This window comes from Heterocephalus glaber, unplaced genomic scaffold, assembly GCF_053883595.1.
Source record: "Heterocephalus glaber isolate CG9 unplaced genomic scaffold, H.glaber_assembly_v1.0 deba00000613, whole genome shotgun sequence".
Taxonomy (NCBI): domain Eukaryota; kingdom Metazoa; phylum Chordata; class Mammalia; order Rodentia; family Bathyergidae; genus Heterocephalus; species Heterocephalus glaber.
The window spans coordinates 1,069,721-1,085,032 of NW_028258152.1; the positions used below are offsets into that span (position 1 = coordinate 1,069,721).

Below are 15,312 nucleotides of genomic sequence, written 5' to 3' on the forward strand. Positions count from 1 at the left end.
GCATCTCGGGCAGTCCTGAGAAAGGAGGTCATCACACAGGAGCCAAATCAAATCAGCCTCTCGACTAAGGCGACTCGACCGCTCCTCCCTGCCAAGCGCTGTGTGCAAAGGTCTTGGACTTTCAACAAACAGCAGCCGTGCAAGTGAAACCGTGCCGGGGCTCTCTCCCTCCTCCTTCCCTCTAACAAACGTGGACACTGGGAATGATTTTGCTTCAGTTCGGTGCCTGGACAGCGTGCTTCCCAAGTGGTGGATCTGAGCTGATGCTGAGATTCTCGGGGGGTCGTGCTAAGATTTCAGGCTCCAGGAAGGCTTAGTCCAAGGGAAACCATACACATTCTAGTGAGAGTGAGCCCAGGCTGGGGCTGACAGAAGTTCCCCAGGAGGACTTCAGACTCTCTGGATGTTAACTCACAGGCCAAGATCACTTGATATGGGCTACAACCTTGAACTTTCATGTCCTGCCAGAGGATTGAATCTGACTTTTAAATTTCTCCCTGAGAATAACAAAATAGGACGGGATTTATACTCAAAAACTCTTTAAAGAGTTTTTGCTCCATTTTAGCTCCATGCAGGGCACTCGTTCTAAGCCCTTTATGTGAACTAGATTATAGCTATAGCATCCTATCAGAAGGAGCTATTATTATCTACTTCATGGATAAACTGAGAGGCCAAAGTCACCTCAAACCACAATTATTCCCCAGATGCTCCGGTCTGGAGCCCAAGCCCTTATTCCCTTCCACTATGCATCATCATGACGGGCATCCTCATAGGGCTAGGGTTTTCTACTGGAGATCTTGACGCTGTGATTGGAGACCAGGTGGGAAAAGAACCCAGGTGAAAAGAACCTGGGGTGGGAAAACAGATGAGGAAGTGAACTTTCAATCTTGAGTAGTGTGTCCTGGAAGCAGGTTCTGAGTGAGTTTATCTAATCCATTTCATAGCCTTTGAGGGGCAAACAACAGTGCACCCTGGCGGTCCAAAGGGATCAACAGGAAAGACGGGCTCGGGTCAGAGTCGGAGCACAGCTGTCTCTGGCTCGTGCTTAGTAACGGGCGGGCGAGGTCAATGGGTAGAGAGCGAAAAGCAGAGGCCCAGCAGCAGGAACAGGGTCCCTTCCCTCAGCACGCCCGTCCTTCCCCCAGCCGCCCTCTCTCTTACCCAGTCAGGAGGCATCGGACAATGGCCTTGCTGTGGGCAGCGCATGGCGGAGGTGGCTTCCTTTCTCCTCTCTGCTCCCTGGGTTAGACGTCTGCCCTTCAGACTCCCCTTCTAGTGGCCCCCAAGGTCTAGCCGAGGGACAGAGAGGTAGTGACTATGGCTCTCTTACCTCAGTGGATATAGAAGAACCTAGCTCGTCAGTAGTAGACGTTTTAGTTCTCTAACTCCCGATTCTTACACATCCACTAGTTCAGAACTTGGTTGGGAAGCAGTATTGATTTGGCAACTTTAAGTCTTCCAACAGAAATTTCCAGAATATTCTAATATGAATGTTTAAAGGAAGTCAAAGGAAGATTTCTGTCTCATAATTTCATAAACAGCTTATAAATTTGCCTTTTGAAAATTCATTAATTCAACTGTCAATAAATTCAAGTTATTCAATTATCAATTCACTACATGTTGTGTTAAGACTCTGTACAGGTGACAGGAAAGCAAGTAGTGATTCAGACACAATTCCTGCTAGAGCTTATAACCTAGTAAAAGAAAACATACATCAAAACAGGACCTTTTTCGTATTATACAGGTTGAGTATCCCTTGTCTCAAAATGCTTGGGATTAGAAGTGTTTCTGATTTTTCAAAATTCTGGAATATTCACATAAATACAGTGGTATTTTGGGGATGGGACTCAAGTTTAACCATGAAATTCATTTAAGCTTCATATACACCTGAAAGGTGTATACAGCCTCAAAGTAATTTTACCCCTTCCTCCTCTGTCCCAGTTCACAGAATCATTTTCACTTGAAGTGATAATAGAGAAACATTTTTGGACATTCAGGCAAAAAAACTATATCCAGAGGCAGTTGGTAGGAGAAAATTAAGTAGTAATTAATCTATATTAACCTGATATACAGTAATTTTCTATAGTTTACAGTCCATTGTTTTCACGTAAAAAAGATCAAATGACTATCACGCAAAGAAAGTTACTAAATGTATTATGACAACATATGTATTTGTAGGAGCTCTCAGCTATCACACTTAGGAAACTGTTTCTTAAGTTAACTCATCATGTAAGAGTCAGGGAATCCAGACAGCTACAAAAGCTGATAACCTCTGTCCTCTGCCCTCCAGCTCCAGGCCCTGGGTCAGCTCCGCTCTCAGGACTCAATAGTCAGGGAGAAAGGTGCCCTTCCCTCCTCCCGCCCGGCAGCCTGACTGAGGACTGAAGGAGCCCACCCTCCTCCCTGCACTGCTGGCAGGGCTCCTGCTCCCTGTCACCACATTGAACTGACAGGGATCAGCACCTGGGAAGGGAAGCGCAGCTAGGGCCCAGCTCCCTCCCCCAAGCCTGGCAGGCTCCTTAGGTCCCTGCCCAGCACCTGTCCCCGGCAGCCAGGCAGAAGGGTCCAACATCACACACCAGAGGCAAAGGCCGTGCCAATTTTAAAGGTTAGGAACTCCTGGTCTTCAAGGTATTCGCCATCACACATAATACACAGAGATAATCTCTCCTTTACACACCCAGCAACAGGATAGCGTGGCTGGGGAGGGAATCACTCACCTATACACACACATCAGAAAAACTACTGAAAGGAGACAACAAAATATTAATTACGGCAACCTTTGCCAAGTGTGACTGGTCTTGCAGTTTTTTATTAACATGTATTGATTGCACATATTAGCAGAGTTCCTGCAGCAGGCAGTGATCAAATCTAATCTCTCTTTTCCACCTTCCTCTACTTTTCATTTCTTCAGGGTTCCCATGTTTCCTTACAACCTCATAATTTCTTATAATCGCAAAATATTCTGAGGAGATAATCTCTCTTTTAAACTATTCAATAATACACTATGGTCACAAACACACACAATCACTTTAACTATGTCATGGGTTTTCCTCTAACGTAAAAGTTCTCTACGTTTCCCATGTTGTTTTATATTACATTTTAATAATTTATTTTAAATCTCTCAGGCAAGGTACAACTAGTGACCCCATACAATGTTAGAGACTAAGATAATGCCAATTCCAAACATTCTATTTTTCCCAAATAAATTATATAAAATTCTCCAAAATCTTAATAGCTTGGATCCAACAAGACACTACAGAAAATGTTAAAAAACAGATTTCTGCTTTCTCGTGGGTCTAATTCAACTACATTTACATTCTGTACCCCAATAATTATAGTTAAGAGTCTAAGCTTATGTATTACTCACCAGTCAGATACTTCCACGAGGGCACCAGAATTATAATCTGGAAGAACTAATTAATATTCTGCTATGATGATAACTCAATTTACAATTCTTTCCTACTTTAGACCTTTATGCTGCCTCTACTTTTGTGTTACAATAAAAATACTGCAGGGCCAGGGATTTAGCTCAGTAGTTCCGGCATCTGCCTCGAAACCACAAGGACCCGAGTTCGATCTCCGGTGCCAAAATATAAATAAATAAATAAATAAATAAATAAATAAATAAATAAATAAATAAAAATACTGCAAAGAACATTTTATTTGCACTTATCATTCCTAGATCATGAATGATTAAATTAATGGATATGAGAGCCACAACATTTACTACATTGGAGAAATGTAATGGCATACTAGGGCGGTACTGCCAACCTTGGCTCTGCTCTTGACCTCCACCAAGTAATTCAAACTCTAACTCCTTTCTACAGCTTCTAAAATCAGAACAATACCACCTCCCCTGGAAGTAAATCTGCTGAAGGTCAAAAACCAGCTGATGTGGTGAAAAGTTCTACAAATCTAGCAGGCTATTTGGAGATCTCAACACAGATTCCCACGGACTCATCTATCTATTTAAAACTCTGGGGGCCTTCAATGTACTAAGCACTGAGTTGACATAAAGGTTATAAAAACGAAGGGGCAGCAGGTCCTTTCCTGGAGAGAGCTCTGCAGAGCAGAGGAGGGGACACCAACAGGTACCAGTCTCACAGCAGGGCACGGACCTAGCGCCAAGAGACCAGGCCACAGGTTCACCTTGGAACCCGGAGTTCTGGAGGAGCTGATGTTTGAACGGGGTCTTCCAGGATGGGATTAGAAGGGTAATCAGAACGGGGTACAAGCCTATGAGGGTGAGCTAGTAAAAAGGGTTGTCACGTTCTGGGAAGGATGGGAGGTTTGTCAGGCCAGAGTTCAGAAGAAAGAGGTAGGAAGGCTGAGGCTGGAGAGAGAAGTCAGGCTCCAGTCACAAAGGGGACCATCTGGATGCACAATTAAGGAGCCTGGACTTGCTTCTGTAAGCAAAAGAGGAGCCAGCTAAACCAGCAACCAACACAGTAACAACTAGTTGTGTTAAGGAAGGTATCAATGTGAGCCAAAATAAACCTTTCGCCTTAAAAAAACAAAAGGAGGAGGAGGTATCAGTGGCAACAGAGTGACATGTGGACTAGACTGGAGAAAGAATGACTGGCACAGCAAGCTAAGTGACAAATGATGACAAGATGCAGCAAAAGCTGAGGCCCCTCCAAGTTCCATTCAGATCCGTGGGAATGGTGACTTTTCATTGGCTAGGAATTTTCTCTCTGGGAAGGTAAAAACAATTAAATGCAAGGATGAAAGGGGAAAGGAGAGGAAAGAAAACAGCAATCTAACATTTCTTGTTGCCCTACTTTAACTCATGTGAGCTCCTAAGACAAAATAACAGCCTGGGCAACTGATAAACAAAGGAACTTTATTGTCCTCAGTGTTAGAGCCTAGAAAGTGCCAGCTCAAGGTGGCAGGAGATCTGGAGTGTGGGGAGGGCCCATTCCTCATAAGTGGCTCCTTCTATGTGTCACGTGGCAGAAGGTGTGAATAAGCTCCTTCAGGATCTTTTATTTAAGGCACTGAACCCGCTGATGAGGGCTCCTTTCTCAGGACCTAATCTCCTCCTTAAGACCCCACTTCTTAGTGCCACTGCATTGGGGTTCAGATTTCAACATATGGGGGGGGAGGGAGAAGATATGCAGACCATAACACCTACTCTCTTCCCAACAGCAGACCCACATCTGCAGCAAAGAGAATGAAAATGTATACTCTCCTCTCCACTGAACAAGAAATTAGACCAAAGATTAATCACATATATATAGTACTCTTCTTTTCAGCGGGAGAGTTAACTAAGCCATTTAATCCAATTAAACGGAGCAGGAAAAAAACAGTGCAAAGATCAGATATGAATGGGTAATGTCTACAAATAAAAAGGACCAAGATGAGCGCATAATATTAAAAAAAGCCTTATTTGCTGGTACCTAGTTTAAGATAAACATTTTTGTTATTTCAAAAAACAAACTTAAACATTAAAGGTAGAACTAGTCACAATCTATGTGATATGTCAAATATTAACACAGGTCTTCCCCTATAAAAATATCAAATAAAATGGACTTGTTTTGTTTGACCAGTCCCCACATCTATGCTCTCTGAGCAAAGGAGAGCAAAGTAGGGAGCAATATCCTCTCCGGGATGCATTAATAAAGCCACACTGTGACTCTGAGTTTTGGCTCTGCAGAGAGCATCACAGAGGTTCACCTCACCCCTGACAACTGGCAGACTTGCCCAGTGTCAGGAACACAGGCGTGAATCAGACCAACTTAGGAAAGAAACTGGTTTGCTGACCTCAGGCAAGCTATTCATTTTTCTCCAGTTTGCAGTCCTAGCAAAAAACACCTGTGATGCTGGTCATTCAAGAGATGCAGATGAAAACAACACTGAGATTCCACTTCACCCCACAAAGAATGGCTGCTATCAAGAAATCAACCAATAACAAACGCTGGTGGGGCTGTGGGGAGAAAGGAGCCCTTCTCTATTGCTGGTGGGAGCGCAGACTGGGGCAACCACTGTGGAAATTAGTATGGAGATACCGCAAAGAACTAGGACTAGAGGTCCCATTTGACCGAGCTCTTCCCCTACTGGGGATCTTCCCAAAAGAATGAAAAGAATCATACCACAGTGATATATGTGCACCCATGTTTATAGCGGCACAGTTTGTAATGGCTAAAGCTTGGAAGCAGCCCAAGTGCCCATCAATTGGAAACTGGATAAAGAAGACGTAGTTTTTTTATAAAATGGAGTACTACTCAGCCATAAAGAACAAGAAACTAGAGACATTTATAGCTAAATGGATGTATATCAAGGCCATCCTCTTAAGTGAAATAAATAGGACACACATGTGTAAATACCTAATAGTTTCACTAGTGTGAGAAACCAACAGTGCAAATAAGGGTTAAAATGATTAAAATGAATAACTAATAATTTGAAATAGGAAAAAAGGTCCAAAGACAAAGGGGTGAAGGGAGGGGAAGGGGAAAGGAAAGGAGGGAAAGGAAAAACTGAGAAAAGAAAAAAAATGGAAATTATGTCTATGTAAATAGGGAAGGGCGGAGGGGGTGAAGGGCGCACAGGAATGGGGAAAAAATAAGAACCAAGATACATCACGTACAGGTACAAGCACCCAATGACAAATGTAAATGAATTGTATACCTAAAATGTACCAATAAAAGAACTTAGAAAAACAAAACACCTGTGATGTTCTTAAAGCATATTTAAATCTGATTTTTGCCATAGCTCTCTAAATCTTTTAACAGCTTAAGGAATGACCAACTGCTGCAATAGACTATCCACAGGAGGTCATTTATAGCGAGCTGCAAGCTTAAGACAGCCAACACATTCTGATTACCTAAGATTTCTCACTGCGACCTCAAGAAACAATTCTGAGGAAGGCCAATGACAATCCCCCACACCTGAGAGATTCACGACAACCCCTCGACCCTCCATCAATGCTCTCTTTTCGGTATGAACATAAATCTCTTATTCCTATTAGTGCAACTGGACCTGAGGGCTCACAAGTCCCGTATAGTCCTAGCTCCCCGTCATGACTTATTTATACACTTTTTCTAGCCCTCTCTCAAGTCTCCCTGCAACCGTGTACATTCCATGCTCTCTCGCCTCATTGGAAAAGAATGTGTCTCTAGATGTGTAGGAACAGTAACTTTCATTCATACATGACGACGCATATTAAATGAGCACCTAACTGTCGGTCGGGGATCAGACAAAGCCCCTGCACTATGAAGCTGATATTCAAGCGGGAGACAGGGTACGAACAGGGCTCGTGGGGTGCTGGCTCCAGGCGCTGCCTTCCAGCCCCAGCCACTCAGCATCCTGCAGCAAGGCCGCAGGACCAGAACCCGGGTACACGAGGCGACTGCACAGCCTCCGGGTTCACACACATCGCGACGTCGCACGCAGGTCCACGTCACTTTCTGACTCTTCCCAACATCCCTTCTCAGGAGGGGTCCGCTGGATTTGCAAATGGCATGAAGCACATCTGCGTTTTCTGGTCCATGCTCATAGTTTTATGAAATACTCTGCTGGGTGTTCTCCAGTTAGCATTTCACCGACGGGAGAGTCAAACAGCACCTCCAAATTCTGCAGCCGTCCCTGTCCAGACTATTTACATTTGGGGTTACTTCTCATCCTTCGGTGCTGCAGCCAGATGAATTTGAAATACTCAGTGAAGCACAATAAAAACCAATTCTATTTAGAGCCAAATGTAAGGCAGACCTGGACATATAATCAGTCTGCACTCTTTACCTATGCACACACAAAAAATATAAAAATTGTATGCACCTATTGCTTTCCTGAAAATACTTTTAGGATGCCATTGCCATCTTAGTCTCTGTATTCTTTTTCATTATTCAACTGACACACATAAAACAATTTTATTTCTTCTTTCAACTTCAAATTTTGTTCCTAAACAAAATAAAGTTAGGGCCAGGGATTTAGCTCAGTGGTTTCACCGCCTGCTGCAAAAGCGCAAGGACCCGAGTTTGATCCCCAGTACCAAAAAATAATAAATAAATAAAGTTATTTTCTGCACATGGAACTGAGAAAACAAAGGCAAGTCACTGGGTTACTTATTCCAGCCGAAACCTTCTTGCTCTCTGGCTTTCTGTCAGACAGACTCTCCGATTCCTGACCTCCTCAAGCAGCAGCCCCTTGCCTTGATGATGGCTTCCAGACTAGAGCAGAAAGTAGAAACCCTAAGACAGTATACCAAAATAAAGACTTCCTTCCTGAGGACAGGTGACATCCACTTAAAACACAAGGGACATATGCGTGTATTAAATATTATATAATATAACATATTATGTCATACCATATACATATGCTGTTAAATGCAGAAATATTAAAGTCAAGGTTTTTGGGGGGGGGTTGTACTAGGGATTGAACCAAGGCCTTCACACTGAGCTACATCCCCAGCCTTTTAAAAAATTCTTTATTTTGGGCTGGGGATGTGCCTCAGTGGTGCTGCCACCTGCCTCGAAAGTGCAAGGTCCTGAGTTCAATCCCTGGTACTAAACAAAACAAAACAAAACAAAGTTCTTTATTTTAGGCTAGGGTTTCACTAAATTGCTAAATTGCCCAGGGTGGACTTGAATTTGTAACCTTCCTGCCTCAGCCTCCTGGAGTGCTAGATTACAGGGAGGCGCCCCCATACCTTGCCAGCCAGGATTTTTTTAAGAATGGCATAATCATCTAAATAGTACCAACAAACAATAAAAACAGGGGAAAAAAATCCAAACTACGTTTGAATTTCTCCCGATCTACTCTGTTGATTAAAAAGTGTTTTCAGATAAATGCTAATTTGTTTTATTTATACTACTAATTTCTGTTGTGCGCTGAAAAAAAAGTTCTTTTTATTTGCTTGTTTCTTCTATATAAAAATCTTTTTTGTCTATGACTTGTATTCTGAGTAACATTTTGGCCATTCTTTTAAGATCTTGATACACAGTATATCAACCACTGCTACTCTGTAATTATTATTTTTTCAGAGAACACTTTTTTATATTTTCTTTATTAATATCTATTTGCAATACATTAAAATTTTAGAAGTTTAAAAAACAAACAAAAAGAAAGGCATAATCAGGTTTAAGTTTTTGGTTTTCGGTGTAGCTAAGTCTTGAAAAGTACCTGAACATTTCTTTTTCTGAATCACAGTTGAAATGAAAGAATTGAAATCAACTGTCTTCTAAGAGATACTTTTTGATATTTAAGTTTTCAAATACTGGTTTCTAATACAAGTCAGCCCCCAAAAGTCAGCTCTATCTACAACCGAGAAATCCATTCATTGCAAGAGGAGGGACCCTGTGTGGTGTTCGCAGCCCTGTTGCTTACTGAAACATTCAAGAAATAATGTTCAGTAGCTATCTGCTGACTAATAGGGCAGCCTTAGGAAGTGACTTAACTAAACCTATATACTCTACTATAAATAAAAAATGAAGGAGAGACTCCACAGCTAGGAATGGAGCAAAAGCCGGCAAGGCTGACAGAGGATAAGAAGACAATTTAATGGGGGAAGCAACTGCCTTTGGAACAAATGGTACTGGCACTACTGGATATCACACAGATATGGACCCTACCTCGTTCTAAAATACACTAAAGATTCTAGAATTTAAAGTCAAAATGGGTCACAAACCTAAATGTAAACTATAAAACTCTCAGAAGAAAACACAGGAGTAAATCTTCATAACCTCAGGCCTTTTTAAGATATACTACTAAAACCACAAGTCACCAAAGAAAACAATAGGTAAATTAGACTTCATCAAAATTTAGATCTTTTGTAAATGTCAAAAGCCACCTTCAAGGAAATGAAAAGACAACCTGAAGAACAGGAGAAAATATTTTCAAATCATGTTCCTGATAAAGGTCTGATATCCAAGAGAAAGAATTTTTGCTTCTTGCCAATAAAAACACAAACACAATTTAGAGTGGGAAGGATATGAACAGACACTTCTCCAAGAAGATATATAAATTGTCAATGAGCATCGGAAAAGATGCTTGAAATCATCAGTCATTACAGAAATGTGAATCAAACCCACACGAGACACCACTGGAAGACAAGGGCTAGCAAAGCTGTGGGACTGTAAACAGGCGTAAGCACTTTAGAAACAGTTTGACAGTTCCTCAAACTTAAGAGCCCTAGAAAATTCCACTCCTAAGTACACACCAATAGAAAGACACAGCTACACAAACTTACATTATTCATGAAAGTCAAAAAGTAGAAACAACTCAAATGCCTACAACTGATGAATGGCTGAACAAAAGGAGGTATGCCTACACAATGGAAAACTACTTGGCAATAAACATGAATGAAAGACATGGATAAAACTTGAAAACATGTCGAAGGAAAAATGCCAATCACAAAAGACCACACATTTCCTTTATATGAAATGCTCAGAATAGACAAACCCGCAAGGACAGAAGATAAATTAGTGGTCGCTAGGGAGTGGACTGATGCAATGAGAATGTTCTAAAATTAGACCACAGTGATAGCTGCACAACTCTGTGGATATACTAAAAACCACTGGATTGTAGTTTGTTTCTCTGGGTTCTGTTCCCGGTACTGGGGACTGACCCAGGGGCCTGCACAATGAGCTACATTCCCAGCCCTTTTTATCTGGCGACGTGGTCTCCCTAAACTGCAAAGCTGCCCGGGCTGAGCTTGAGCTTGTGTCTTTCTGCCTCAGCCTCCCAGAGTGCTGGAACTACAGATTAACATGGCCTGAACTATAGTTTTTTAAGAGTGGATTCTGTGGTATGTAGATCATAACTCAGTATGAACGGAGTTCGATACAGGTTGAATTTCCTTTCCCCTAAATGCTTAGGACCAGAAGTATTCTGGATTTGGCCTTTTTTTCAGATTCTGGAATATTAGCATATACATATTGAGATATCTTAGGACTAGGACCCAAGTATAAATATGGAATTCACTTATGCTTTCTACACACCTTATTCACACAGCCTGAAGTTGATTTCAGAAAAGGTTTAACGTGCCTGAGTTCTGACTGTGCCTCATTACACGAGGTCAGGTATAGAACATTCCACTTTGTGGCATCATGTCAACCTCAAAAATTTTCAGACTTGGGAACATTTTGGATTTCAGATTTGGGGAACAGGTATGTTCGACCTCCATCTCCTACTGCAGAAACGAAGCTCAAGAAAGGGAAAGTCACCAGTAAAGCAAGCTGCAGGGTGAGAGCGACAGGAACCTGAGCCTGTGAGGAGACCCGCGGAGCTGCCTTGGGCCCAGCCAGCTTCACTGGGCCCCACATACTGGGCAAGGTGCAGCGAGCACAGTGGGAGCGCTTCAGTTGACTGGCAGCCACCTTCCTGGAGTGTAAATCCCACGCAGTGAGATGCAGTAGCAATGAAGTACGGGCTCCTGATGTTCCAGGAGGAGTGCGGTTCTATCTCTATCTAACAAAGGTCCTGGACCCAACTGGGAAGAAGACAGGGAGTCCATGATGAGCTGAATGAGGAAAGGCGAAACGGGCTCAATCAGAGGAAAGGGAGGGGAGGTTGAGGAAACCAAAGATGAAAAGGACCCGAGGTGGGAGGAGAACCGTCCCAGGTAAGGAGCCAGGAGATCCCAGGGCGCAGCATGGCTGGAAACGGCAGCCGGGGCTCAGTGGCAAAGTGTGCTCGCGCTGGCAGCGGGGGCACTGGGTTCCGTCCCTGGCCCAGGGATGGAAGGAGGGGAGGGGAAGGGAAGGGAAGGGAAGGAAGGGAGAGTGTGAGTGAGTGTGCACAAGCCACCAGGCCACAAAAGGCCGCGCAGCCACCACGGTAAGGGCTGGTTTTGAATCCCCAGGCTTCTGAAAATGCCTCGACAAGCTGCTTGTTTGAGGCTGGGAGAGTTTACAGCTCCCCCCAGGCGGGTGGCTGGGCTGGAGAGGTTCTCTGCAGGTGACGACTGGTCCAACCTCTGTTCGGGGCGAGGGGCAGAACACTGAGCACCCTGAGCACCGCAGAGGGAAAAGATGCGGGGGAAGCAGGCTGCCCCAGTGCCGAGGACTACAGGCCCTGCTCCTCTACCCCTTCCTTCCACATGAGCTCACATTAACCCCAGCTAGGGACACGCAGCACCCACCTCTACTTTAGCTTCAGATCACTGCCAACAGGCCACCTGGCACGCAGAGGCCCTGACTTCTATCATCAGAGAAACTCTTCGTTTTCAACCGCCTCTATTTGCCGAAGAACAGCACTGAAATGGGGCTTACGATGTTTGTGCTGAAACCCATGCAGCGAGCATATGCAAATGAAACTTACTACTGGAGCCCTCTCTGGTCCTTTTCCAAAACCCTAAGTGAGAGCACATCAGTCCCCTGCTTGAGACCTCTCAATACATTCTCATTGGCTTTAGTACTTAAACCCACATGTGTACATTAAAAGAAATCTTCCTTGGGTGCCTGTTATCCCTGTTACTTGGGAGGCTGAGGCCAGAGGATTTCTTGAGCACAGGAGTTCAAGACCAGCCTAGGAAAATAAAAATTCTTTCTCAAAGAAACGAAAAAAGAAAGAAAAGAAATCTTCCTTAAAATCCTAGGAAGAACTAAGCATGATGGTGCACACCTGTAATCCCAGCACTCGGGAGGCTGAGACAGGAGGATACTACGAGTTCAAGGACAGCCTGGGCTACAGAGTGAGACTGAATCTCATAGTGAGGCCCTGCCTCAAAACAAAACAAAACAAAACATAACTCCTAAGAGGAGGAACTGTTCAATCTTATTAAAACTGAAATATCATTAAAAATCCTTAAAATCATATATCTATCGACAAATCGCCCTGACATTGCATTACAGGTCCCTAATTCTGTCTCTCCCACTGGAACGTGAGCTCCGAAGACCTGGCATGGAGCAGAGGCTCAACAAAACTGCAAATGAACAAGAGCCCTGCTCTTACTGACCGCAGATTCTAAACAATGTTCTTTCTTTACCAATCAGAAAGAAAGAGGTAAGGTTTATAATACTAATGTATATAATGTATATTCAAGAGGGTTTTTTTTAGTTCCTAAGAAGTTATCCACAGTTACAAGGAAATACAGATAATCAAAGGGAAAAGTGGCCAACCTGAAAAGCTATTCATGAAATGTATTTTTAAAAGAATTTCAACTTATCATTATACTTTTAGTACATCAAAATGTTTCTTCCCACTAAGCTACAACCAGGCAGAACTAGGGAAGCAGAGAAAGGGAAAAGACAGTGAGACATTCCTGAAGGCGCGCATTACCAGCACCCTTGGTAGTTCTGTCTTCCTGAAAAGCAACCTAGCAACATTTCACAAGCTCTAAGAAACGGTTCATAGTCTATAACTATAGTTGCTCCTCTCTAAAGAAACTTATAAAATAGGTACATGGCTTAATGGTAAAATAATGAAAAACTAGAAACATTCCAAATGACCAACAATAGGATTAAGCAAACTACAGAGTATCAGTGCTGGATACACACCCCTTTAAAAGAATTCTGTAGGCCTGGGGTGTAGCTCAGTGGTGGAACACCTGCCTACCTTGAGCAAAGCCCTGGGTTTGATCCTCAGAACTAAAAAAAATGTGGATTCCACCAACACTTTTCAAACATATTTCTAGATCTTAGGATTTTTCAAAAACCAGAAAATAGTAAAGCCCCAATTCTGACTATATAACAAAGAGCCGTACATACCCTGCCAAAGATATATAAATGGAAAAGGGCTATAAAGTTTGTTGAAAGTAAATCTATTAAAATGACCTGTGTTTGTGAAAGCTGAATGCTCTGGACCTGTGGAAGCAGAAAATAAGCATCTGGCAGCTGCTCTGCACAGCCTTCTGTAGAGATCCTGCGAGTGGCAACTCCTGATACCTGCAGAAAGAGAAAGGGTGCTCCTCTGTCAGGCTGCTACAACACACCCACCGCCATGCTCAACTGCCTCTCCCGGGAATCAGCATGGCCATCACAGCACCGCTGACCCAGCTAGCACTCATCTGTGTCTACAAAAACGATGATGAGTATTGTATTTCAGCTCAATGTTGCTCTCTACGAGCACATCTTTTTCACAAATGGACAACTCGTCTGATGCAGGACCTCATGTTTTATGGACCTGGTAAGAATTCACCACAAAAACAACTGATCTTGGCTCTGAAATTACCCGATGGCACGTGCTTTTGAAGATGTCACACGTACCACACTTAAGGTAAAGATTCCCAACTAGTTTTGTGAATATCAACAAGATTCTTCACGTTCCCTTGCCGACGAATAATGATATGAATAGTGAGCCTATGAGACTGCACTCCTGAGCACAACCAAATTATGTGGCAAAAGGAAAGTTACTTACATGATAGGAAAGGACTCCATATGAAGAAGTATTAATAAATAAAGAACTTTCAATGCTTCCTTCTTCAGTAGGTAAGAAAATAATTCTAAAGGAAGTTTTCCCCATTGCTGGAATTACCTGAAAGAAAGGTACACCTAATCAGCCATTTGGAATGGCCTCCTTTGATAAGCTGTCTTCTGCAGACTTTCTGACAATTTCTGCATAATCTGAAGCCTTGATGTGTATCATGAATCCCTGAGTACCCTCAAACCGACCAACACGCAATAATCTAAGGAAATACCACTGACTTAGAGCAAACTAGCTGCCAAGTCATCTTGCTTTAGTTTGGAATCAAGAGTTCAATCTCCTTCCTTTCCCTCCTCCTCCACACCCACATGTTCCACTGTTGTTATCCAACACACTTGTACCTCTACTTAAACACAGAGAACCACCAAGGTATACACATGTTGAAGTGTGATGAAAATCAGGGTCAATGTTTACCTGTTCAGACTATCACAAACCAAATACTGGGCTTCCCCCTTTCAACATTTCCTTTGTCCTAGTATTCAATAAAAATTCGTAGTTATCAGGCATAGAAAACAAGATAAGTATAGTAAAAGCTTACCAGCAATTAAGACTTTCATTAACATGTGTTCCCGCTGGCTTGAACCACCAGCATACATGCATGATGGTCCCATCAGGCAACTTGTACCACAGGTGGTACAAACAGAGCTAATCACTTTTATCAGTCTTTTAACTAATAAAATCAATAAAAAGCTGCCTGATGGGACAGTCATGCAGGTACCACCAGTGGCTCAAGCACCATGGTGAACTTGTTTATAGCCAAAGACTACTGAAAAAGCTCTTAGGAGACTAGGTCCTGGGCTCCTCCACTGTGGTGCAACTTAGCTTTAGAAGGAACCATTCACTGTTCAGTCTTACATTTAGAAAGAAGTCCTAACTTTCTTAGTAGATCTGAGAGGTGAGAGAGTTCCTGACCGTAAAGTTGTATTAGTTACTAAATGCCTCAGCATTTCT

General features: G+C 42.9%; 1 protein-coding gene across 8 annotated transcripts in view; it reads right to left on the reverse strand.

Annotated features, from left to right (window-relative positions):
- Tmem131l (transmembrane 131 like) overlaps window positions 1-15,312 on the reverse strand; it is a 173,702-nt gene that overhangs the window by 91,158 nt on the left and 67,232 nt on the right. For all 8 annotated transcript variants that reach the window (XM_013067229.3, XM_013067228.3, XM_013067227.3 and 5 more), the window contains 2 exons: window positions 14,296-14,412; window positions 13,713-13,823 (listed from right to left, as the gene is read on the reverse strand). In XM_013067229.3, the coding sequence (XP_012922683.2) occupies window positions 13,713-13,823; window positions 14,296-14,412 (228 nt within the window). The remainder of the gene's footprint in view (window positions 1-13,712; window positions 13,824-14,295; window positions 14,413-15,312) is intronic.